Genomic DNA, 27,704 nt, shown 5'->3' on the forward strand with positions numbered 1-27,704 from the left:
ATGTAACTACAGTGTACCCATCTTCTGATGGCCAATTCCAACAGTAGAATGCACCATGTCACAAAGTTGAAATCATCTCAAACTGGTTTCTTGAACATACCAAAATGGTCACTGTACTGCAATGGCATCCACAGTAGAGGCCAGCCGATATATTGGCCGATATTTGGCGTTTTTTAATTAATCGGCATCGGCCGATTGTGCTGTTAAAAAAGGCCGATATATTCAGCGCGACTTGCAAATGACTTCAGTAATAAAAGTCAGTGTAAGTTGCCTGGAGACTTGAGTGAAGAGACTTGTCTCCTCTCTGGGCAGTCTGCCAAGAAAAGATCAAAAAGCTACAATGTTTACACTTGAATGAATGAACTCAACTCAGTGTGTAGAGTTCTCAGTTTAACCATTTAAAGACCAAATCTTTTTTGACACTTGATGCTTACAAATAAAAATCCTGTATTTTCTGCTAGAAATTTACTTAGAACCCCCAAAACTTTATATATATATATATATATTTTTTTTTTTTTAGCAGAGATCCTAGGGAATAAAATAGCGGTTGTTGCAATATTTTATGTCACACGGTATTTGCGCAGCGGTCTTTCAAACTCAATAAAAAAAATAAATAAAAAAAAAAGAAGAACAGTAAAGTTAGCCCATTTTTTTTCATCCAAAAGTTTTGATTACCAGTTTTTGTGTAATATATCTAAAAAAAAAAAAAAATTTTTAATATATATGTTTGTTTTGTTTAATAAATGTAAGAAATTTTCTGTATCACTTAAGGCTGCTTTCACACTGGAGCGAGCAGGCGTTGACTGTAGAACGCTGCCAGTTTTAGTGGCACTTTACCGTCATTTTAGCGGGGCACTTATAATCCAGCTAGCGGCCCAGGAAGGGATTAAATGTGCCCGTGAAGCGCCGCTGCCAAACTGCATTGCAGGTGCTTCGGCAGCGGTGCCCATTCATTTCAATGGGCAGGAGTGGTGGAGGAGCGGTATACACCACTCTAAAGATGCTGCTTGCAGGACTTTTTTTAACGTCCAGCGCATCGCCTCAGTGTGAAAGCACTCGGGGCTTCCACACAGACTGCAGGGGAGCCGTTTTGCAGGCACTTTACAGGCGCTATTTTAAAGCTATTTTAAAGCGCCTGAAAAATGCCCCAGTGGGAATGGTGTCTAACTGTTAGATTTTATGAGATGAAGGGGAAAAAAATAAATAAATAATCAGCCTAACATATCGGCCCAAAAAAAAAAAAATCGGCATCATATATCGCCCATCGGCCGTGGCGATTTCTAAATATCGGTGTCGGCATCGGCCAGAGAAAAACCCATATCGGTCGACCTCTAATCCACAGTCACCGGATACCAATTCAATAAAGCCCCTTTGGGATGTGTTGGAACAGGAGATTCGCATCATTGATTTGCAGCCGACAAATCTGCAGCATGAGGCAATCATGTCAATATGGACCAAAATCTGAGAAAGTTTCCAACACCTTGTTGAATCTATGGCACAAAGAATCAAGGCAGTGCTGAAGGCAAAAGGGGGTCCAACCTGGTACTAGCATGGTGTACCTAAATAAACTGCAGCCATAATCTTAGTAATTTTCTTGGACAGCGATTGGCTGTCTAGTAAAATTAATCCCACAGGTAAGCTCTATAGCCGACCAATCACATTTATGGCATCAAAAGTGTTGTGTGCAAATATAGTTCTCTCGTGCTACATCTATATACGCAACTGCCATTTTATTCCCCAGGGCCTTGGCTTTTATAAAACTAACATTTGGGAGTTTTAAGTAATCTTATAAAAAAAAAATGCAGATGATTTTAACTTGTGTGAAAAGTTGCATAACCAACAGTCATTGACTTGAAGAAAAGAAAAAAGGCGATGCACAAGAAGACAGAACTCCCTATCTGCCAACCAGGTAGCACAGGTCAGGGACTTGGAAAGCAGGTTTACTTTGCCTTATATAAACAAGGTCAGCTCTGGTATTATTGGTATTTTCAATGACCAAACTGAATTTACTGCAGTACACAGAGAGAACAAAGCAGATAGCTAAGGAATGCATAAAAAGGGGGATGAAGTCAGAGAACTACATTTTGGTCATTCAAAAACACTGAGCAGTAAATTGGTTCACAGTTTGCAAAGTACTAGACTATGTACGAGATCCTTATAACAAAAAGGCTCCCCAAAATTTAACATAAGAGGTTTAATGCTCATGAAGGCAAGATATGAAGATCATACCTTTATCTTTTCTGACCGTGATGCTGCTGTCTGTTCTAATGATCACTGACGAAGCAGTCTTCATCTCTATGCTGTCCCCATTGAGCTGATGTTGAATTGCCAGACTTCCAATGTTGATTGACTAGGAAAAAAAAATTAAAAAAATGTTTTCAATAAAACTGCATTCAGGTTTTTCCGTAAAAGACCCTGCAACCAAGCCAACTAAAAACAACTTTAGGTCTCGTAAACTGTCTGACTATTTAAAAAGGGAGGAGTACAGCAAAGCGAATAAGCTTCCCAAAATTAATTTTAGTGTCATTTCAGCCATAATCAACTCTAACTTCAGAAAACACAGGAAGCCGTGTCTTGCACTGCTCAGCTTCAATTCCACCAAGGGTGCCAATTTATCGGAGAGATCACTTAGGATCGTGATAAAGGGCAAGTATTTTCCTTTGTAGTGATACATTTTCTGACACGGCTGCTTTAAAGCAGACATTCACGCTAAAGGGCATGTTGTGTCACTTTGCCTCCTATTTCCCCAGCTATCTGTGCATGTGCAGGGTTTCACACGCAAAGACTGCTCACAGGGTAGTCCAAAACCTTCCTTGCATATGCATGGATAATCACCCGTGCAGATATGCCAACAGGTTCTGCCATGAACAAAAGGATGGGCAGAGCCCATAGGTACATCTGTGCATGCACCTTAAATGGTGCCAGCCAAGGGTAGGGTGGAGTCATCTGGGAGGACCACTGAAGTACTGCTTTAAGTTTATTTAAGCATTAAAAAAAAAAAACAATTCAAAACATTTTGTGTTGCTTTCTTTAGCATGTGGTATAAGATGATCAGTTCTCGTGCATTTCCTGTGCTGTCAATACACCTACAAAAAAAAAAAACCCACACACACCATGCCAACATTTCCCCCTGGACAGAAGATTTTTGCAATAACAAATCCTAAATGTTACAGGTTTGATAAGATGTTGTAATCTTAGTTTCCTTACATAGCTTTTAGACTGAAAACAGAACTCCTGTGATAAAAAAATATTAGTCTGGGAATTTAAATTGATAAAAGAAAGAAAAAGAAAGATTCTTAAAAAAATGGTAAGAAGGGTCGTATTGCAGGCAACCAATCAATACAGAGATGTAATCATTAGATATTACAACATGACAAGGCTAGCAAAGACTGACAATGTCACATGCAGCATACATAGCTTCTAACCTGGTTTTTGGAAGCCTGTAGGTCCTCATCTACACATCTGGATTTAGACAAAGAAGGTAGGACAGGTGCATGCATAGAACTAACGGGTTGCCTTGGGGGGAAAAAAAACAAATATATAAGAGAAAAAGCAGTATATTATTAAAAAGGGTCACTCAGCTTTAAAGTTCAATACTGCCGTTTTGGGTAATTAGACCCATTTCAGAACCATCCCTGTAGCACGCAAGTAGCTTCCAACAACTACAATAGAACTATCAGTCGGTGGTTGTAAAAAAAGAGAAGGCATGATAATACTGTCTTACCGAAGATACGGGCCCTATAAAATGGTCTCTCTCAGATATGCGATACGGGTACACTAATCCACATGGACACAAATAACCACTGATGGACGAGCCCCATATATCTCCATGTCCACAAAAAAAAAAAAAAAGCTTGCTCTTAATCAAGACTACATTAAAGCGGTAGTAAACCCGCAATTTATTTTTTTATTTTTTTAAACCTGCAAAGCAAAAGGCATAATGAGCTTGTATGCACCGCATACTAGCTCATTATGAAATACTTACCTTAGAACGAGGCCCCGACATCTCGCCCGATCCACGCCGAGGGAGCCGATATGCTCCCTCGGCGTCTCTTCCGGGTATCGCGGCTCCGGCGCTGTGAGTGGCCGGAGCCGCGATATCGTCACTCCCGCGCATGCGCCGAGATTTCAATCCGGCCGGGCGAGCGCTGCCGGATTTTCACGGAGAGAACCCCCTTGTGCTGCAGTCAGCGGCGCATACCGAGGGGAATATCTCCTAAACCGTACAGGTTTAGGAGATATTTTTTTTACCTACAGCTAAGCCTTATTATAGGCTTTCCTGTAGGTAAAAGTTAAAAAAGTGGGTATACAACCACTTTAACACAAGATCTCACGCCACAAAAAATAAAAATGGAGAGGTTGAACTTGGTAGATGTTAATATTACCACAGAGATAGAACGTTACATTTTTAAAAATAACGGCAATGACCTCATCCTAAAGGTATACCTGTTATGGTCATTTACATAATCTTTATTGTAAATCATAAAAATGAAGTTTTAGTTAAGTGGCCTTTTGGTGCATAGGGAAGCGCACCCTCGTCTAGTTCTAGTCTAATTTTGCCACAGTTAAGTATTATCAATATCACAGGCTTTTGTATATAAACAATGTACACTTGCAGATTTTAACTCACTTAAAGGATATCTTATCCAAGTATGTTTGTCAACAAATTCCTACCTTTCAACACTTGAGGTGGGGAGCACACTACGATTTGTTGTTCCAGCATTTGGAGAAGCTACAGACTGTACAGATACCCTTCCAAACTGACATGTCTAGCAGGTTACAAACAAAAACAAATCTCAATTAAATACATTAAATACTTGGCAGGAGGAACCTTCTGGGGATGTCAACATATTACAAAATTACCTTAATGGGTATATTTGCTAAAGGTCTTCGTTGCATCTCTCCACATTCTTCAGGTGAACTAATCTTTTCCCTATAAAAATGAAGCAATAAAACAGGTCATTTAGAAATACACACATATAGATAGATATCTCTCTATATCTCTCTGCTTACCCAAATAAAAATCGCATGTTTACAGAGAGCTCGTCTGAGCTTTCACTTCTGGTTTTCCTTGGTCTCCCAAAGCCACAGCTTGGAACATTTTCTCCATTATGTTGATGCAAAGACACTGCACCAAAAAAAAAAAAAAAAAAAAAAAAATCAATTTGAAAATTAAAGGTGACTCGTGAAGGCCAATCCAACAATGGTGTCAACTAGACAAATACTAACAAGATAAATTTTCTTTATCCTCCTCTGATATCAGTTGAGGTTTCCTTAATTGCAGGTTCTTCGTTGCCAACTCAATCATCTCAGTTGGAACAGCTCCACATTCCTTACCTCTCAGAAGGATTTGCTTGCTTTTTTTAAAGTTTCCTAAAAACAAAAAAAAAATAATAAATAGAATAAAGGAAACCAATGTAGCGCAAATCTGAAAATCCATAAAACATACCACTAAGAGAAAGCTCTATTTGTGGGGAAAAAACGACCTCAATTTTGTTTGGGTGCAGCATCACATAACCACGCAATTGTCAGTTAAAGTGACGCAAAAAGTGCTTTGGTCAGGAAGGGGGTAAATTCTTCTGGGGCTGAAGATGAGCGCATGCTGGATTGTTGTACTGGCCAAGAGAAAATCTTTAAAGCCCCAATTGGGCTACTAGGTTTATGTAGAGTATAGAACTATGAATGTTGCCTTAATGTGCAATTGCAATTCCTTATAATAGAAACATAACATTTTAGAAGTTCATCCGATACTTTTTACCATCAATTAGGAAACTTATTTAGAACAAAAAAAAAATTGTTTAAATATTATTAAAAATTACCTCCTGAAAGCTCAAACTGAGCAAAAGCAACATATACAAAAGCAAATGTTTTGCAGTTTAATCTTGCAATTTGGAACTGATCACGTCCCTCATCTGGATCCAGAATACTAAAATAGGAAAGTGGAGAATTAAACTTAGAACTACTAGCTGCTGAAAAAAAGTATAAAGCAAATGACCAAATATTTATGGAACAAACCCAAAATTGTTTGCAAAGTTTAAAGCGATTGTAAACCTGATATATGAACAAGGCATATCCCTCTTTAGCGTTTGCTTGTCTCAATCCAGAGCACCAAGTCATTTCTGTCTGCATTCTCCTTCCTCTGCTATCTGCATGAGTCACTTCTGACAGGTCTTCCTGACACCAAGAGGAAAAAAAAGTGACAGGGGAGGGAGCTTCAGCACATAGCCTGTGATGAAGAGTCGAGACCGAGACTCATCATGTGATCCTTCCAATCAGCTCTCAGAGCTCCCCTCATTAAAGTGGATGTAAACCCAAATCATGAAATTTGAGCTGGGCACATATCTGCAGTGTTTTGTTCTCTCTCGTCAAAGCACCATTTCCCATAGCTGTCTCCTGTTCCGTTCTGTGATCAGCCTGATAACTCCCGACAAGTTCTCAGTCACATGTGATAAAAGCAGCCCGAGTTTTGTTTTGGGGAGGATGCTATAGATTAGCACAGAGTTGAAAGTCTCTACCTATGAGGTGTGTGTGTGTGTGTGTGTGTGTGTGTGTGTGTGTGTGTGTGTGTGTGTGCCTTTCCTCCAATCAGCTGTCTTGGCTGCATGCCCAGGCTTCACTGCAGTGCTAACCAGGAAGGGAAAAATCTAACACGAAAGTGCTTTTTCTAAACAGTATATAAAGATGAAGACCACAGATATACATGTAAAACTTTTGTAGAGAGATTTGTTTCATCCTTGTGCATCTGAGACTGTTCACTTCACTGAGTATATGTGAGGGTTTACATCCACTTTAAGGTCTGCATGGTAACTTTAGCTTCCTGCCCCCTGCTTTTTCAAAGCTCAGACAAGCTGTATAAATTCAGCATTTTGACTGGATGGCTGTAGAGAAGGGCTGCAGATAAGCAGGTACATCTTATGGAGGAGGACTTGTTTAATCTCTATCACCTGAGGCTAGTCACTTCACTAGGTATATGTAAGGGTTTATTACCACTTAAAAATTAGTTGACTAATTCTTGATGTTTCAAACGGAATGCTTTAGAACAGAACTACACCCAAAATATCCTCTGGCAACTTGGCTTTTCAGACAATCTTCCATTATCACCTGCCTTTAGTATGCTTGCAACTTGCAGCATAAATAGGCTTCCTCTCTACTCGCAGCCACACAGAATGGCAGGAGAGCAAGAGAAATGCAACTACACTGTATGTGTGTATGGGCAGAGCAGCAGTTAAAAGAGAAGTATGGGTTTTTTGCAGATTATAATATATATATATATATATATACATACATACATACATACATACTTACCTAGGTGGATGCAGCATTGTTTTTTATTAAAGGCATGTGTGTGTGGAGCGGGTCTCTACCTTTAAGTTTCTGGGAACATGAATTTCTGAAAACTTATAATGGACAATCATTAAAGCCACTATTAAGAAATCGCAACAGCATTTATTTTTTTGCAACTTCTTAGGAAGACTGGCTTGGGAAGGAAGGTGCTAGGAGACCTTCTATCGCTCTGCCATTCAGAGTATATTAACATATTGTATTCTAGTTTGGTATACTAGTTGTACGCAGGCAGATAAAAAAAAGGAGAGTGGTTTGAACAGCGCAGAAAATTGTAGGGTGTGAACTTGTTTCTCTAGAAAAAATAGATGAGACTTGCTGCCTTTGTAGAGCAGGAAAAAGTGAGAGAGACCAGACTCATCCTGGTTGTCATTTCTTTGAATTATTGCCATCTGGGAAACATTTTAGGGTGATTAAAACAAGGACGAAGATTTCTTTCCCAGGGCTATCAATGCAGGAATAAAATTAAAGAGGTCAGTCTTAATGTCTTGTTTAGTTTTTAATATGAGGACACGTTATACTTTTATAATATGGGGACAATTTTATATATATATTTTTTGGTATAATTTAATCCTGTGTAGTAAATGCATGGTTGATAATTGTGATGTACGAACAACATGTAGAGTAGAAATTTAATTTCGTTGTGAATTTGTTTTCTACAATGTCAAAATATTATCTCTTCGATGCTGCATCTGTCCCCCCGCGATCTAACACCGCAAATCAATCAGTTCTCATAGCACCCCGAGCAGAGGTCGGGACGGTGTCTCTGGCTCTTGGCGGTTCGCAAAAATGCAGAGCCAGATGACAGTCCAGGCATGTGGGTAGATCCTGACCCTAGTGTAGCAATCTCACCCAAGCCTGGCCCGGCTCTGACGTCAGACAGCGGACTTCAGTCTGCTGAAAATGGGTCACAGGAGTGCAGAATGAACTGCACTTCCTATGATCCACAGCCAAATGAGCTTTGGCTGTACTTCTCCTTTAAGTGAACCTGTTTTACTCTACATTGTGAAAGTCAAGGTAAAATTTTACCAGAATTCTCTCTAATCCATTTCAGGCAAACTTCCCAGTACTCTAAACATCTCGGGTGTGTGTCAAACAGATTCAACTTTTAATAAAGTTTGAAACTGACAGGCAGCTTTAAGAAACACCACAGTACACTCACTTTGATACACAAGGCATTCTTTACCTAATAGAGCAAGGAGCTTGCACTTCTGTATTACAAAACACTTAAGCAAAAATTTTAAGATTACCTGTAGGATTCTCCGAGTATATAACAAACATCAGTGGATTTCATATTCATGATTATTTGGGATGTCCCAAACCCCTGAACATGAGGGATGGGCAACAAAGCAACAAGGTCAAACACCTAAGCCCAAAGACCCAAATGGGGGGACCCCACTACAAAGCCACCCGCAAGATTTTCTGCCCACAGAGGCATGAACATCTATAATGTATGGCGGAACACCTTGATGGAGGTCAATTTTTTGCCTTGGGAGGGTAGGATTTTCAAAGTCAGAAACGCTCCTATCCCTCAGCATTGGGCTTCAAAAGCCAAAGCAGAATAGATTGAAAACTGGGACAGCAAAGCTGGCATAACTGGAAGAGCTCATGGCTTGCTACCAAGAAAATGCCAATGTCGGCATAGCACATTCTTGGCCAAACAGATGTGATCAGGATCACCAAAACACCCTTCACCTTTAGACTGCAGAACAGGCAAGAAAAAAGGCTGCATTGAATCGAAGGATAGATCAGGGAAAACTGATCACAAGGAGTCAATCATGTTTTTAAGAAAAAAAAAATTGGGCCCAGAAGCCGAAAATTGTGGGGGGGCATGGCTCTTCCGGACGCAAGTCGTTATTTCTAAAGCTTTGGATTGGTGCCGCCACGGGTCTCAAACAATGGGTACAGGTACAACAGACCCTTTCTGGGATCCCGTTGGAGTCAGTGCAGTGGTGTCACATGGACTCCTACACTCGGGTTCTGGCTCATCCTTCAGGAGGGGGAGACATGGCGGTTCAGCTCCAAGGCATTTGGGAAGTTTGCTATTGCCCCAAGCCCATCGCCGCTCACTTCCATAGTTGGGGATCTGGCTTTCAGCCCTGGCCCAAATTTAAAGATTTGAAAGCTGCGGGGCTGTTTCAGGCCCAGCACTTAATAGTGACTGGCCAATGGGTCACTTGACAGCATAAAATTGATGACCTGAGGTTTGAGGGATTGTCTTTTTGGTATAAATTACAGCTGACCCACTTTCTAGGCTCCTTACCCCCACCAGATGCCTTACTACGTTTGAGCTCCTCTGTGTGGAGCAATCACTTCCAGTTTAATCACAGGAGGAAACCGAGGAAAGATTGCTCCTCGACCTTCTCTGCAGCTTGCCATCGTGGAACATGCATGGCAAAAAAATAAATAAGGGACACACACACACAAGGCATTAAGATCCTCCTTTACTCTATCCCAGGTTTTCTCCTGAGACAATTGCAAAATGACAGCACAGCTCTGTCAGAATAGTAAACAGTAATACTTACGCTTTCAGCTCTGCAAATCGTACCAAGATTTTTGCATAACTCTCATTGTTGCTGTGATCTTCTGCAGGAAGTGATCCAACAGCATGACTGTAATTATCAAGCAGTCTATTGAGCAGTACATGGTCAATCTGTGGAAGGCCTGTGTTTTCTAACTTTAAAAGAGAAGCTAGCCATTCTTCCGGGGTCTTCGGTGTCAGAAAAGAATTAAAAACTCCAGAATGTTCTGAAAAAAGAAGAAGGGCGAGGAAGAGAAAGTGTTAGGTATTAAAATCAAATAAATAGATGTAACCAAGAAATCACCACCTCAAAAATAGAACTAAAATCTTGACTGTATAGTTATTACCCTAAACATAATCCAATTAATTATAATACACTTTGGAACTCCAACTCCAGACTGTTCCCTTAAGGCATGGAAAAAGCACCTGAAAAACACAATTTTTCAGCAACTCTTACCTTATTCCCTGGCCACTCTGCAAACACCAAGCAGCAGCAGCATTAAAATAAAACAGATCTAACAGTTTTTATTACAGCTTATCACCTTTCGACATACTTATGGCTTTCTACATAATGTCTTATATTGTGTAATTTCTCCATGCCCTATTAAAGTAAATGGTGTATGATGGAGTCTGCAAACACGTTTTTGTGCAACACCTTGGTGGATGCATGTACCAACCCCACTCCCTGTTAAAGCAGACATGCTACAGTGGAAATATCAAAGTACAAGCTCCTAGAGGCTGTCCTGAAGTTGCTTAAAGTGCCTGTAAACCTCAGACATAAAAATATGACCAAAAGCATATTCTTCTATACTATGCCTTTGTCTCACTTCTGTCTGCAGTTTTGTTTCTATGCTAAAAACATGTATCACTTCTGCCAAGTTTTCCTGACACGGGGGGGGGGGGGGGACGACACACAACCTCAAGCTGATTGATGGCTTCAGCTATGTTCCTGTGCACTGTGTAGAGAAGGTTAGACAGCAGATTTAAAAAAAAAAAAAGGAAAAAAGAAGAAAGAAGAAAGAAAAATAAATAATACAACTTATGAAGGAGGATTTGTTTCATCTCTTTATCACCTGAGGCCAGTCACTTCACTGGGTATATGTAAGGGTTTATAACCATGTAACAGCATTTTAAGTAGAACTATAGGCAAAACTTTTTTCGTTTTGGATAAAGTAAGGAATTGTTATAACCCCCCATGAAGTCCCCCCCCCATCCCATTAGGGGAGATTTATCTTCACTTCCTGTCCCATAGCCAAACAGGAAGTGAGAAAATCCCAGCACATTAAGATAACTCCTTGGGGACCGCCAGGTCACCAGAACTAGTGTCCCCATTGGAAGATTCCCCTCTGGCTTTTCTGGGGAAACCCAAAATTTGGTATTTGCTTTTACTTTCAATGATAACGGTACACAGAAAAAATAGAGGAGGGGGGGGATAGACAGCAATAGAAACTGACAGGGGTTCCAGATAATCCCCACTATCCAAAACTAAAAAGGAAAAGGTTTAGTCTTTAGTTATACTTTAATATACCTGCATTTTATACTGGTTGTCAAAGTCTACAGTACTACGTCAAATTTGAAGGCTGGTGGTACAAAATTCAAATCGCAATAAAGCTAAACATATCGATATATGGACAGGATGAGTTCATAATGCAAAACTGTAATAAGTAGAGCAACGAATAAACCAAAACAATAAAGTATGACTTTGAAAGCATTACAAAATTCCATCAGAAGGACAAAAAGTAAGCGACTATTGGTTTATTTTGCAAGAGCAGCAATAAGGGGGAGATCTATTTAATAGGTACAGTGCCTTGCAAAAGTATTCACCCCCCCATTGGCATTTTTTTTGTTTTGTTGCCTTACAACCTGGAACATGGTTTGAGGATGTGCCTCAATTTACAGAACATGCCCACAACTTAGAAGTTTTTATTGTGAAGCAAACCCATAAGACAAAATAATAGAAAAAGTCAATATGCATAACTATTCACCCCCCTAAAGTCAATACTTTGTAGAGCCACCTTATGCAGCTACTACAGCTCCAAGTCGCTTTGGATAAGTCTCCATGAGCTTGCCACATCTTACCACTGGGATTTGTGCTCATTCCTCCTTGCAAAACTGCTCAATCTCCTTCAATTTGGATGGTTTGCACTTGCAATCCAAGTCTGACCACAGATTTTCTATTGGATTGAGGTCTGGTCCTTGACTAGGCCATTTCAACACATTTACACATTTCCCCTTAAACAACTCAAGTGTTGCTTTAGCAGTGTGTTCAGGGTCAATGTCCTTCTAGAAGGTGAACCTCCATCCTAGCCTCAAATCACACACAGAGTGGTAGAGGTTTTGCACAAAAATATCTCTTTATTTAGCACCATCCATCTTTCCCTCAACTCTAACCAGTTTCCCAGTCCCAATTGCTGAAAAACATCCCCACAACATGATGCTGCCACCACCATGTTTCACTGTGGGGATGGTGTACTTTGGGTAATGTGTTGGGTTTGCGCCAGACAGCGTTTTCTTTGATGGCCAAAAAGTTCAAATTTAGTCTCAGACCAGAGCACCTTCCTCCACACATTTTGGGAGTCTCCTACATGCCTTTCCTCAAACTCAAAATGTGCAATTTTTTTAGCTGAAAGTAATGGCTTTCTTCTGGCCACTCTGCCACAAAGCCCAACTCTATGGAGCGTACGGCTTATTGTCATCCTATGTACAGATACTCCAGTCTCTGCAGCTCCTCCAGGGTTACATTAGGTCTCTGTGCTGCCTCTCTGATTAATACTCTCCTTGCCCGGTTTGTGAGTTTTGGTGTGAAGCCGTCTCTTGGCAGATTTGCTGTTGTGACAAGTTCTTTCCATTTGGTTATGATAGATTTGATAGTGCTTCTAAGGATCAAAGATTTGGATATTACCTAACCCTGACTTGTACTTCAATAACATTGTCCCTTACTTATTTGGAGAGTTCCCTGGTCTTTATGGCAGTGTTTGGTTAGTGGTGCCTCTTGCTTAGGTGTTGCAGCCTCTGGGGCCTTTCAAAAAGGCGTGCATATGTAATGACAGATCATGTGACACTTAGATTGCAAATAGGTGGACAACATTTTACTAATTATGTGACTTCTGAAAGTAATTGGTTGTACCAGAGCTTTTTATGGGCTTCATAACAAAGGGAGTGAATACATACACACATGCCATTTTTTTTATTTCTGAAAAATAGTTTTATGCATATATTTATCTAAATTTACTTCACCAACTTAGACTATTGTGTCCTGATCCATCACATACTGTATATTTCAGATTAAAAAAAACATTGAACTAAAGGCTATAATGTAACAAAATAGGTAAAAAGTCCAGATACTTTTGCAAGGAACTGTATTTATTAAAAACAGAAGAGATGATCTGTTTAAAAGTATCACACAACATGAAAAGAAGGTGGGGGAAAAAAAAAATAAAGGAGGAGGGGGGGGGGCGGGTGCGGGGGCAGGGGTTTACAAGTGGTGATGCGATCCCAAATAGACAGTATAGTCGAGGTAAATTGTGTAAAAAAATTACCAAAGCAAGAATAGGGTGTCAAAGTCTGGAGTCCAGAGTTTCGCAAATTGACCGATTAGAACTCTTTCGATTGCTTCCATTTTAGCACAAATAAGAGCTTTAGTTCTGTGTATGGTTTCAGCTAGATATAAATATTGTAGATGTCCATGCCTTAGCAATGGTTTGTTTTGTGGCTATTAGGACCTGTAAAAGAAGGTGAAATTGATTGTGTGATCCCATCAGGTTTAATAGGGCTGTAGCAGGATTGGACTGTATAGGCGTTTCAAAGATTTTGGAGGCCAAGTCAAAAACTGCCTTCTAGAATTTTTGGGCAATTAGGCAATCCTACCAAATATGAAGCCACGAAAACAAGCTTCAGGGTGGTAAGAAGCATATTTCGATATTCTAACAGGGATCAAATACCAATGGGTTAGCACCTTAAAGTTAGCTTCCATAGCAACATTAGACGAAGTAGACTTACAGGCGGACCATATGCTAGACAATTCAATAGCATTAAAATTAGCGATTAAGGCAGGGGTAGGGAACCTTTTTGGCTGACAGAGCCATGAACGCCACATATTTTAAAAAGGAATTCCGCGAGAGCCATACAATGTTTAAAACAAATTTTTATTTTTTTAAATCGAATAATCAACTAATTTCAATTATAACTAATATCCACATCTCCCCTATGATTGTCTGCTTACTTACCACTACACAGGCAGGCAGATCCACGAGCAGTTGAGGCGGACGATGGTGAGGTCAGTGCGCCGCTCACCTAGGCCGCCGCCGGGTGTACCAAGATGGCCGTAGCTCCGGAGGTAGGCCGAAGCTGCGGCCTTTCCTATGGGCTCAATCCACGGATCAGCACACTACGCAATCCGCAGATTGAGAGGGGAGAGCCAGATGCAGCCATCAAAAGAGCCACATCTGGCTCGAGAGCCATAGGTTCCCTACCCCTGGATTAAGGTCTAGTTCCCATTTGGAGACATGTGGGGGGACCAGTGTTCGTACTAGCTAAAATTTGATTATAGAGAAACAAAACAATTCCTCTAGCATGAGGGTCAGAAATACATATGGGTTCAAAATACGACATCTGGAATAGTTGGGAGTTGGAATTGAGATAAGGTTGGAAAACAAAATTTAATTTGCAAATATCAGAACAGTTCCGATTGAGGAAGGCCAAATGTATCACACAAAGTAGGAAAAGAATGTATGGAGGAGGCAGATACCAAATTATATAGACAGGATAAAGATATAGTCCATGCTTTGAAAGAAGTTTTGAATCTGTTCCAGATGGATAAAGAATGTTTTGTGATAGGATTGCAAATAAAAGTATGATCAGTTGGTCTTAACCATAACATGTTAGAATGAAATAGGGTCACCGTCAATAGACTCAATTGTTACCCATAAAAGGTGCAAGGTGTACAGCACGATAGTAAGCAGAAATATTTGGAAGAGCTTAACCTACACAGCATTGTGGGAGACAGAGTGGGTTTAGGAGGTTCCATGTTTTGTTTTACCCCAGATAAAAAGGAGATAATTCTGTGCTGTATAAGCCATAAAAAAAAAAAATAAATAAAACACACTCTAAAGATATAGCTATCTTCATTATATAAATTTTACCTCAGCAGGATAGAGGACTATTGTGATAATTCAGTAACCTGTTAGTAATGGAGGGCTGTAAGCTGAGTAGAAGTCAGTTATCTTTGGAGCGAGTTGTATTCCTAGGTATGGAAGTCTATGGAGGTGTCCAAGAAGAGAAGTGAATATTCAGCAAGCTGAAGGAGGCAAGGCAATGTTAAGTGCAGTCGATTTGATAGTTAACGGTTAAGCCCAAAACGTGTGCAAAAGGTTTAGAACAGAGGAGGAGACGACAAGAAGAGCAAGATGTCATCATTAAGGGTCTCTTTGCAGATGACATCCAGCTAATTCAATGGGTCAAGGGTTCAATGAGGAGTGCAAATACAAACACGAGAGATCTTCCAATAGGGAAAGGGTTCGATTTAAAACCAGCATATTTGATAACTGCATTCGGCTTGTCGTACAAGGATGAAACCCACTTTAAAAAAATAATAATAAAAAAAAGAGGCCCAAAACCCAATTTTTGAAGAATATATTGTAAGTATGGCCATGAGACAGTGTAGAATGCTTTTCTTATATTGAGCGATAAACACGCAGGTAGACGTCTGGATTTAGCGGCATGGGCGAGTAAAGAAGCACTAAGAATATTCTCACTTACTTGGTGTGAGGGGATTAACCCAACTTGATCTCAACTAACAAGTTTGCTTATTACTTGATTCAAGCAGGTCGCAATTATTTTAGCTAAAAGTTTAATGTCAATGTTAAGAAGCAAAACTAGGATGGTAAATTGTCCAAAGAGGTATCAGATTTAGATTTGGGAAGCATGGAAATTATGCCCATTAAAAAGCAGAGGGGGGAGAGGGGGGAGTAAATACAATACAGGTATTTTGCTCTCCACCGCTGTCTTCTGGGAGACACACAGGTCCCGGGATACTAGGAGTGCAACGGATCAAAAAACAACTCACGGATCGGATCATTCCCCAAATAGGATCATTTTTCAGATCAGCAAATAATTGAATTTGCAAAAACCTGTGAAAATTCCAACACATAGTCCCCATTGTAATATACATCTCCCCCAATGTAATATTGGCTGAGCATGGATGGGTATGGCTAGGTATTGCAGAGTATGGAGGGATGGCTGTGACTGCAATTGTCACAGAGCAGCCCTGTGGTCACTACAGATGCAGTCCACAGCACTGCTGCCATCCGATCTCTCCCCTCCACTGTACAGATAGGGGAGAGAGGAACCGGCGTCATGTTTCCAAGTGATCGGTCATTTGACGGAGCAATCACTTTGTAAACGCCGTCAGGTGCACCAAGATGGGTGCCGCGCCACAACTAGGCTGAAGCCGTGGAGCACGGCGTGTGCCGATCTGAGCGGGATGACCCGTTTGGATTACGGATCGGTGCCGATCCGTTGCACCCCTACAGGATACAGCAGGGACCAGTGGGAATGCACAGTAGGGACTTCCCGTTTCCCTTAATGAAGATAGCAGCGGCAGCACCTGAGAGCCAAAGGACAGATCGGCTTTGGATGCCGACATCACGGGCGCCCTGGACAGGCAAGCGTCCATATTTTTAAAAGCTCACCAGCTGCAGTATTTGTAGCTGCTGACTTTTTTTCAATTGGCGGAACTCCGCTTTAAGGATTCTGAATGAAAAAAGTGTCCCCTCAACATATTGAAGGTCTCAGTTAGGATAGGAGGAGATTATCAGAAAATTTCTTGTAGTAGGAAGCAGAAAATCCATCTAGGTCACGTTTATTACATTTTAAAGCCTTAATAGCAGCGACGACTTCTATTGCACAGATGGGACACTCGAGTCGTTCACAGTGGGTTTGTGAGAGTGTTGGAAGAGTAATTTGTGAAAAAAAGGTAATCTGCAGCAGTATGGTCATTAATTATTGGGCAAATATAATTTAGCAAGATTTGAGCAGAATGCGTTTAAAATTTTGACATGGTTACTTGTGTATGAATCACGGTTTAGTTTGAGTTGCACAGATGTCCTAGGTTTATGCAGTGAACATAAGGTTCGAGCTAATGTAATTTGTTTGCTTTGAGGTAATAGGGATGTTGTGATTCACATATTCATTTATCTGCAGTCAGCAAAAAAGTACCAGTTACTTACCGGTAACTGTCTTTCTGGGAAATCTTCCAGGACGGCACACCTGAGAGATGAGAGGCTCCTCCCTACAGGAAACACAATCAATCGACAGCTGTTTTAAGTCCCCACCCTTCCCCTTGATCCTCAGTTTGTAGAGAAGTAACTCCTGAACCAGGTTCACAAGGGAAATCATTCCTCATAGGTACTCACCTTCTAGTGTTCTAGAATTTTCCCTCCTCCAACGGGCGGGAAGTAGGCCTGCCGTCCTGGAAGATTTCCCAGAAAGACAGTTACCGGTAAGTAACTGGTACTTTTCTCAAGTCATCTTCCAGGACGGCACACCTGAGAGGATAAACAAGTACCTCAGGCCTACCTTAGGGTGGGGCCACTGCAAAACCCTCTTGGCGAACCTTGGCTCTGCAGTGAGCTTTACCTCCATTCCATACGCTCATATGCTTGATGAAGGCATCTTAGCTGGATCATGCGGCTGATCTGCAGGTCTGCTCCACAGATGTTCCTGCCTTTTCCGCTTCAGATGCAGTATCTAGGTGAAATGGGCTCTTAAAAATGGAATCAGAAAACATGTTAAACTTGTAGGTTAGCAATGTTGCCTATCTCACACATCTAACAACCATGGCCTATTATGCCTGTAGGTGCTACTTAGAACCACTAAAAAGATAAATAAGAGACCTGTGTAAGACAAGGACACTACATTAATCAATAAGAGGGCCTGTCTTAACACTATCCTGTTGAGGGAAATAAAACTGCTTCCTTTTTATCTTTATGTCAGCAAAAGACTAAAGGGAAGCCTACTTAAGGGAAATAGATTAACAGAAGCTTGAACCCTGGGTTTAAGGCACGCCCAATCTATGTCCTTACTTACGCCTGAGAGCCTTCTTCAGGAGATTAAAGTCCCTAGCAGGAGTAGACTACCCATATTGCTATGTCTAGTTTTGCTAAAAGGGCAAAATGAAGGCCATGCACCGAGCCGAAACCTATTCGATCGGGTATACATCTTTATACTTCATCCTTAGGCCCTAATACTCCTCTGAACAGAACTCTCCAAGTTCTTACTAAACAGGGCGATTCATTATCCCCTTCCTCCAGTGTCCCATAACCCTACAGGGCTTCAACCCTAGGAAATGGTTCTGGCATCCCTGAATGCAAGTGGTCAAGGTTTTCTGACATGTGAAAGCTGCAGCCCGAACTCCTGGCCCCTCCATGGAAAAGAAGGCTGAAATACAAAAAGGTGATACATGCATTATTAATATCACAAATAAAATGATCATAGATTGTGGGCACGGCACAATAGATTTAGACAGAAAGGACACAAGCATAGACAACAATGTTGTGTGCCTGAGTGTGACTAGCTAAACCAATATATCAAATATGGGAAGAGACCCAAATCTGAACCTCAACGTAGACAAACAGTCCTCATAGTCTGGTTTTCTGATGTGCTGCCAAGACGTAAAAACATTAAGACTCAAGCAAACACTAAATGCTGCGTATTTCTTTAGTGCAGCTAGCTAGGTCATAACTGATATATAAATACGGAAAGGACAGGAACCCCCTTTACTGTTGTGCTTTACCTATGTACAGCAAAACAAGGCTATAAAGACAGAAAGACCCAAACTTCTATGTTGTGTATTTCTGACAAACCACCACAGTTATAAGATTAATATGAACACCAACTCCCGTGTTGTGCATTTTTGCTATGCCACAGGGAAAAATATGGAACACAAGACAATCCTTTCTGTCATGCACTTCTGTAGTGTAGTTCAGATAGAACCAACACTGAGAAAGGACACAAGCAACCTGCAGCATTGTGTTTTTCTGAAACAGAAAGCACCAACAAGCTTCAATCTTGAGTATTTCTGCTGTGCAACAACATAAAAGCAGACACTGAGGAAAAAGACAGACAGCCTTTACAGCTGCAATCTTTCTGGTCTGCTGCAAAATAAAACAATAACGCCATGATGAGTATTCCTGCTGTGTAGCAAAACCTCAATCAGAAGGGACAGATAAGTTTAGGGTTCCCACACCCGTGCGACCCAACCTGCGACTTGGGACTGCAAGACGCATGAGAAGTCATATACTATGGCTTCCAATGGGTACCATTTGTGTCTGTGCGACACCAGCAGTCCCTGATTCCTGGATCCACAGACCTCAAGATTACACAGGTCGCAGGGAAAAAAAAAAAACAAATAGCAATTTTCAGGTCGAATAAGTAAGGGGTCCCCAATGCTGTGACTCCCTGGAGGATTGCAGCCAACAAACCCCTGCTGTGTATCCCTAAGATGCAGAAAGGTAGATCCATGAGAAACACTGCTTAGCCTGATATACAAACGATAAGGCAGTAAATATAGGACATACAGGACACAAACATTCAATCTTTGTGTATGTCTGAAGTGTAGTAATATACCACTACTGAGCAGAGAGGCCACCATCCTCAATGTGTCTCTCAGCTGAGCAGCAAAAACAAAATCAGAAAAAGACAAGCAATCTTCACTGCTGTGTCCTTTCTGATAGGCAGCCAATAAGGCAGTATATGCAAGACATAAAAGGACAGACAACCTTCAATCTTGTATATGTCTGATGTGCAACAATATAACAATTCTGAATAGAGATAGCACATCCATATTGAAGCGATTTGGCCTTGCGACTCAACATGTCAAATCGCATGGCTAAAATCAGCACAACACCACTTTGTGGTGCTACATGGATTACCAAAGGCAGTATATGTACTACACCTGGCAGGGGTTCAATTTGTATTTCTACTAAGTAGCCCAACAAATTCGAACCATCAATTTTCACTGCTGCCTTTCTGATAAGGCAGCAATACAGGACACAAAACCTCATAGACCTTAATGCTGTATAAATCTGATGTGCAACAATAAAACACTATGAATAGAGATAGCACATCCATATTGAAATGATTTGTCATGCGACTCAACATGTCAAATCGCATGTTTAAACTCGGCAGCCATTGCTGTTAATAGCACTGTCTGAATCAGCACAGCGCCACGCAAATCAGGACCATCAGACTTCACTGCTGCCTTTCTGATAAGTAACCAACAAGGCAGTAAAACAGGACACAAAGCCCCACAGACAGACCTCAATCTTGTGTATGTCTGATGTGCAGCAATATAACCATTATGAGCAGAGATGTCACCAGACTCAATGATGTGCATTTCTGCTGTGCAACACAAAACCAGAAAGTACAGACCACCTTCACTGTTGTATTCTTCTGATCTGTAGCCAAACAAAGCAGTACCTTTAGTATATAAAGGACAGCAAACAAGCTTCAGTGCAGTGCATTTCTGATGTACAGCAATATAGTCCTTATTAAGCAGAGATGTCACAAATCTCAATGTGTATTTCTGCTGTGCCACAAAAACATCCCAGCAAGCACAAACCTTCACTACTGAGGTCTACTGGTGTGCAGCCAATGAGGAGTCATGGTCTATCCCTTTATGAAATAACCAACAGGCAATTTATTTCATAGGCATAGCCTGGGCTGTAGATACTAAACCTTCACCACCAGAGAAGGAACAGATCCTAAAATGGTTGGACACCCTACTATTAGTAGTAGTTGTTGTCCTACCTTACCTCCATAGACTGAGCAAACGCTAGCCAGCACATATCCAGGTGGTGCTGATTAGCAACTAAAGTCTCAATGAGCTCAGCCCTAGAGACCAATTTAAGACCTCTCTAGAAGAGGTGGTTACCAGTTTAGCCTGGGAGGTAAATAGCTATTTGCAGGCTTCAAGCAATCAATTATGTAGCTCTTGCATAGGTTTGCACAGAAAATCCTCAATTAAAAGGATGTAGGGAGCGATCTATGGTGAATCGCCTTTAGATCTGCCACTGAGTGGATTGTAGCCCAAACCAATAAAAAAAGTTTCTTCTTACCTCCTACACTATAATATAAACACAGTGTAAAGGTGGAGTGGGAGGTTGGAGCTTATGAAAGTTAACTATAGCAGGCAACCCCCAAAAGGAGGATCTGTGACAAGGGAACCCCTACTGTGCCACACAGTAGCTTGGTCTCTGCCCATCCTTGAATGTTAGGTCAGCTTTTAAACATTGTGAAGCAACTTCAGATTCCTAGCAGCTGGGCTAATAGGGCCGGTAACCTAGTGCACCTGCTGACCAGGGGAGCTTCTGAATCCACCAACCACTGCCCAATTAATAACCTGTTCAGTGGTATACCTGGCCTGTAAGTAACTTTGTATCTACCAGGTCCCCTCTGTACGCTATATTCATCCCTACTAAATGTACCACAACTGGGCATGTAGGGAGAGGCTGGCAACCTACTGCTGCGATAACCACAGTGTCTCTGCTGTAAGAGGGAGCTGTGGCTGGTGGTTTTAGCAGTGGCGTCTGCGCTATTTGTATCCCGACCCCAAGTTCTGCACTGCACCAGTCAGTATATACACGGGGAAGGGGGAGCAATGGCCTACCTACCTCTTTCTCATCTGAGGTGGTTTAGGCACACTCGTTCCTCTGCACCACCTGTCCACCATACAGCTTCTCTGATGTAAGAGGGGCTGCAGCTGGTGTTTTTAGCAGAAGCTTAAGGGCTATTTGAATCCAGACCCCAGGTGAGATCTCAAATGCCCAGGAACCCTCTGGCTGGAATTGGGGATTTTGCAGCTAATTTCCCACGGCAAAAGGAAAGTAAAGTACTCACCGTTGTCGTCTTCCTCTTTTTGCCACAGCCAGCGGGCTTGCTTTTCCATCCTTATGGTCCACACGCAAGGAGGATAGCCGCCAAAGTGCTCCCCCCCCCCCAACTGCTGTCCCCATAGGGAGGTGCTAGGTTAGGCTGTGTCCTGCACTGTACCAGTCAGTCAGTCTATATACATGGGGGGGGGGGCAATGCCTTCCATTCCTCATTCCCATCTTCATATCTGAGGTGGTTAAGGCAGACATACACCGTAGTAAACTGGTGCCTCCTCGCTCTAGAGAAAGGAGGATGTGGGCGCCTGCTCCTACTGACTCTCAGCCTTCCCTCCTGGGTAAGAACGCCGCTGCCATTTTCCCGAAGTTTGAAAATGACGCGGGTGCTTGTTGCCACGCCCTCTCCGGCAGCCCACGCGAGCTACCGGGGACCCAGGAGTCGGGGACAAGATCCCCCTGGAAAGAACCGATGGCCAGCACCCCCGTCTGAACAGCCACCTGTACAGGTTAGGAGGGGGGAGACAGGATAATGGCCCCTGAAGTTCTGGGTACACCACTGTACCCAGGGTCCTTCAGCTCTCAGGGGGGCTCTTCCAATTTCTGCTGCCCGCCCTGAGGAAAAGATAGGGGAACCCCCCAGGAAGGACAAGAATATCCTACCAGACCCAGAGGCTTCCCAGGCTTGTGGTCCGGCTCCCAGGGGGAGACCACCAGCCCCAGGCTTCGGGTCATTTGGAAAAAAACAAACAGTTTTGCTGTGTAGGGAGAAACACAATCAAAAACTGAGGATCAAGGGGAAGGGTGGGGACTTAAAACAGCTGTCGATTGATTGTGTTTCCTGTAGGGAGGAGCCTCTCATCTCTCAGGTGTGCCGTCCTGGAAGATGACTTGAGAAAAACAGGTCAAATTCTAAGCGGGCTCCATCAAGCTTTAGTAGAAGGGGAGGGAGAATTTTGGAATGCATTGTGACATCGTTTGAAGTAATTTTCAAATTTTTGGTGAAGGAGCTTACGCTTGAAATGATGCTTGCCGGATAAGCGTAACTTGAATTACAGGTTTTTTGTGCTTCCCAAAGAGTGAGAGGGAAAATATCTGCAGAAGTGTTGATAGTCATTGAGAGCATGTTTAAAGCGGAGGTCCACCCCAAAATGGACCTTCCGCTCATCGGATTCCTCCCCCCCTCCGGCGCCACAATTAGCACCTTTCAGGGGGTAGGGGGGTGCAGTTACCTGGATAATCCAGGTAACTGCACCCACTTCCGGGCTAGCTCTCTGTGGAAAGGGGCGTACATTACGCCCCTTTCCGCAAGTGCCCCGCTGCCTGCTGGGAAACACAGATCCCAGAGGCAGCGGGGACCGTCCTCATTGCGCAGCGCGGCTCGCGCATGCGCAGTAGGGAACCGGGAAATGAAGCCGAAAGGCTCCATTTCCTGATTCCCATACCCAAGATGGCGGCAGCAGCACTCGAGTGTCGATCTAGAGATCGGCTTCGGGTGCCGACATCGCGGGCGCGCTGGACAGGTAAGTGTCACTATTTTAAAAGTCAGCAGCTGCAGTATTTGTAGGATGCGGACTCCCGCTTTAATATCTAGAGAATGGGACGGGTGAGTTAGAATGGAATCATTAATGCACCAAGACGAATCCTGGGCTCTCAGTAAGGGAGAGGCGATGGTAACAAACTGCACTACGATCGGATCAAGTAAAGGGCATTATAACTGATTGGAAGATAGGACCAATCCTAGAAAACGATTTGTGAGGATGGGAGTAATCTGTAAAGCATTTACAAGTTGGACTAAGCTCAAGCCAAGAATCTAACATGTTCTGCTTAGAGATAAGTTGCTGAAATGAAAGCTTAGGGGAACAGGAGGAGATTTATCCAAGAATGGAAAAACTTGGTTTGAGTCTCCACATAATATCACTATACCCAACTTGTGTAAATCAATTACATGAAAAAGATGGGAAATAGATAATGGATGTTTATTAGGAGTAAAATATGATACAATGGTTACAGCAACATTTAGAAATGTGCCCAATAAGAATGAGGTAGTGGCCATCAGGATCTTTAATTTCAGATGAAAGTACAAATTGGGTTGTGCAGTGAATAGCTATAAGAACACTTTGTTGTTTAGTAGCTGCCTAGGCTGTATACACCTGTAGATAAGAGGAGCTGAAAAACTTAGGAGTACCTTGTTCAGTAAAATGTGTCTCCTGTAGGCAAAGAATGTGGATTTTAGCTGTGGCAAATAAGCGGAATGCTTTAGTAGTATATTAGGACCTTATAGATTTTAGGGTCAAAATGTTGAACCACTTCAGCCCCAAAAGATTTGGCTGCTCAGTGACCAGGCTATTTTTTGCGTCACGGCACTGCATCGCTTTAACTGACAATTGTGCAGTCATGCAACACTAACAAAACGTCCTTTTTTCCCCCACACAAATAGAGCTCTCCTTCGGTGGTATTTGATTGCTTCGGCAGATTTTATTTTTTGCGCTATAAATAAAAGAAGAAGAGTGACAAATTTGAAAAACAAATATCTTTTACTTTTTGCTATAATAACCCACATTTTTTAATAAAAAAAATAAAAAAATGTCCTTAATTTAGACCGATATGTATGCTACATATTTGTGTAGAGAGAGATATAGATAGATATATCGCGTTTACAAAATAGGGGATAGATTTATGGCATTTTTATTTTACTAGTAATGGCGGTGTCATGCAATTAAATCAGGACTGTGATATTGCGGCGGACACATTTTTGGGACCATTGACAATTCTACAGCAATCAGTGCTATAAAAATGCACTGATTACTGTATAAATGTCACTGGCAGGGAAGGGGTTAAAACTAGGAGTGATCAAAAGGCGAAGTGACACAAGACAACGTCGTATCCTCCAGCCGAGCCATTCTGTCACAGTAAAAAACTGCGGCGGCTGGTCAACAAGCGGTTAAGGGGCCCATATTGGTAATATAAGGAGTTGCATTATAAAAAGACAGTAGGACAGATTACAATTCAGTATAGGGGTTAGGAAAAAGGAAAGGCTGGAAGAAAAGTAAAGGACGTGGCTCTTGAGCAGATATTACTATGATTTGTAAAATAATAAAAAGAGCCAATAGCTCAACAGAATGGCGTACAGGGGGGAGTGACAAGCTGTCCACCAGAGGCCAAAGAGCTACTGTTAGAAGCCCACATAATAATGGGGATCCGAGGGTAGCAAACTGGCAAACTTGCAAAAAACACCATAAACACTGCCAACAAGAACAAGTAATACACAAAACAGAAATGATACCATTGTCCCAAAAAAAACATCACAGAAAACAAAAAAAAAAAAAAAAAAAAAAAGGAGAAGGAAGTTAAACATCTAGTTTGTTGGTAGTTAAAGATATAAAAATACCCGGCATCAAGTTTTGTTTTCCCCTGGCGACACTCATATCCTTCCATTTTTGTACAGAACCGGTAACCATTCAATTTTGTGTGTTTCTTTGGTTAAGAGGGCAATCTAGAAGCTGGATGTTTTGTAAAGATTGGAGTTGTTCAGCAGACATATTTATATCCTTGGTAAGTGAAGAAAATTTAAAATGGAAAGCCCCATTGATAGGCGATTTGATGTTGCTGTAAAAAGAAGTGGCATCAAAGCCCGACACTTAGAGATAGTGAGCTGAGATAGATTAGCAAAAAGTTGATAGGCATGTCCCTGGAAAATCAGTGAATCTTTTGCTCTAGCTGCAGCTAGAAGCTGTTCTTTGGTACGGAAATAGTGAAAATTTGGCAATATCGCACGGTGGTCCATCAGCTTTGCACGGTTTGAGGGCTCTATGAACCCTGTCAATCTCCATTCCTTTGATTGCTATGGAAGGATGTAGTTCTTGAAATAGGGATACCATAGTGGCTTGCAAATCAGTGACAGATTCAGGTATTCCACGTACACAGATATTGGAAAAGCGAGCCCTGTTTTCATGAACTTTTAAATGAGATTACAAAAAAAAAAAAAAAAAAAAAAAGACTAAAATTTTCCTCTTTGAGGTTTTCAAATTCAATTGCATAAGTCTGGGTGTTCTTTTCAAGTTCATCAACTCGCAGTTCAAGATTTGCAGTGCACTGGCCCAGTTCTCCGATTTTCCTAGTCAGACTGTTTGTTATATGATCTGAGGTCTGTTTAAAAGGCTTTCTGAAGCATTTTTTCCAAAAATGCCTCAGAACAGAAGAATGAGCAGTGAGAGGATTTCACCGAGTGTGAGGTAACAAGGGTAGAGAATGAAGCTAGTGCCATTCTGACTGAAAGCTGAGGCAGTGCTGCTTTGTTTTTTGCTTTGTTTTCGGGAAAGAACTCCCAAGAACCATTATATTAAGTGGAAGGGGTTATTAGACCTAGTAACAATATTTACCAGGTGAAGCTGAGCTGGGACAAAGCACAACAATATGACAGAAACGTCCCTTCAAAAGCAGATCTGGAAGCTGGCATGTCTGCTCAGTCAGGTTCTGCCCATGTGCCTCCGTCTACAGTACTTCTCATCCAGTATTTGGCATCGCTTCTATTCTACCAAAGACATTGCTTATTTGAGGTGTCAGCTAGAGCAGAGCAAAAAAAAAGGTATTCTGTATGGGAAAATTTAGAAAAGGCAATTGCAGAAATGGGATTAGAGAGGAGAGTGATATTGCTGCATCAAAATCACATCCCCTGATCCAGTCCAAAATAAAATAAAAAATAAATAAATAAATAAAAAAAAAAAGGAGAAAGGGGGGGGGGGGAAGCGTTTGTGAAAGTGTAAGCTTTTACCAAATATACATTTAGAGGGTGAAGCTAAGCTCTAGCTTAAAATCCTGGCACCCCCCCCCCCCACACACACACACACACACACATCAAGACAATGTAGTGATTACTCTTCCCTGGAACACGGTTTTGGAAAAAAAAATGATGGCAGGATGACAGTATCTTGGTTCAGGTGAAAACCTGAGACCACAACACCAATCTGTCCTCATGAACAAGCATGGCCCTTTACAATAAAGAACAAAAAAAAAGTGTGGCGCTAATTACTGCAAACAATGCATCAATGTACTCAAACAGTGATGATATGATAAAATGGGGAATACTGCAAAGAAAATAATAATGAAGTATCAATGTGCTCAGACGGTGACAATGTGTAAATAGCAGCAGTATATGCAATGCTTAGCCCAGATCAGCAATCCATGTATATAAACAAATATACATGCATAAACTGTAGGGGGATCACCCACGATGATATTAAAATATAAAGTCCCACACAGTGAATAGTCCAATCAAGTGAACTGTGATTCCATTGCCTGAAGTTGTGGTGATATAACAGAAAATCCCACACAATGAATAGTCCAATCAAGTGATCATTTACTCAATCTCGGTAGCTTCACTGGTGGAAATCAGATGGAGAGATAAAACACTCTTCCCAGACAAGTTGGATACAGGTACCATACGGCAATGTATCATACAGGCTTGAAGTGCTAGAACCATATGCTCCAGTGGGCTACGCTTATCTTTAGGGCTGCAACTAACGATTATTTTCATAAAATCAATTAATCGGCCGATTGTTTTTTCGATTAATCGGATAAAATCACAAAAAAAAAAAAAAAAAAAAAAAAAAAAAAAAAAAAAAAAACGTAATGTTCAATTTTTTCGTTTATTTAAAAGTAATAATGAAAAAACTGGGACACCAATGACTGGGCTCTATTCCCCCCCACTGATGGGGCGCTATTCCCCCCCCACTGACACCAATGACGGGGCGCTATCCCCCCCCCCCCCCCCGACACCAATGACGGGGCGCTATCCCCCCCCCCCCCCCGACACCAATGACGGGGCGCTATCCCCCCCCCCCCCCCCCCGACACCAATGACGGGGCGCTATCCCCCCCCCCCCCCCGACACCAATGACGGGGCGCTATCCCCCCCCCCCCGACACCAATGACGGGGCGCTATCCCCCCCCCCGACACCA

At 41.8% G+C, this 27,704-nt stretch overlaps 1 protein-coding gene across 1 annotated transcript in view; it reads right to left on the bottom strand.

Moving 5' to 3' along the window:
* Positions 1-27,704, bottom strand: part of TTK (TTK protein kinase) — a 91,344-nt gene that overhangs the window by 57,542 nt on the left and 6,098 nt on the right. Inside the window, exons 3-10 of the mRNA XM_077487336.1 lie at positions 9,867-10,089; positions 5,820-5,926; positions 5,230-5,373; positions 5,014-5,128; positions 4,864-4,933; positions 4,675-4,769; positions 3,426-3,516; positions 2,230-2,350 (exon numbers count right to left, since the gene is read on the bottom strand). Coding sequence (XP_077343462.1) covers positions 2,230-2,350; positions 3,426-3,516; positions 4,675-4,769; positions 4,864-4,933; positions 5,014-5,128; positions 5,230-5,373; positions 5,820-5,926; positions 9,867-10,089 — 966 coding nt within the window. The remainder of the gene's footprint in view (positions 1-2,229; positions 2,351-3,425; positions 3,517-4,674; positions 4,770-4,863; positions 4,934-5,013; positions 5,129-5,229; positions 5,374-5,819; positions 5,927-9,866; positions 10,090-27,704) is intronic.

Source organism: Lithobates pipiens, unplaced genomic scaffold, assembly GCF_037356315.1.
Source record: "Lithobates pipiens isolate NorthernLeopardFrog02 unplaced genomic scaffold, aLitPip1_a1.2 Scaffold_18, whole genome shotgun sequence".
Lineage (NCBI taxonomy): Eukaryota > Metazoa > Chordata > Amphibia > Anura > Ranidae > Lithobates > Lithobates pipiens.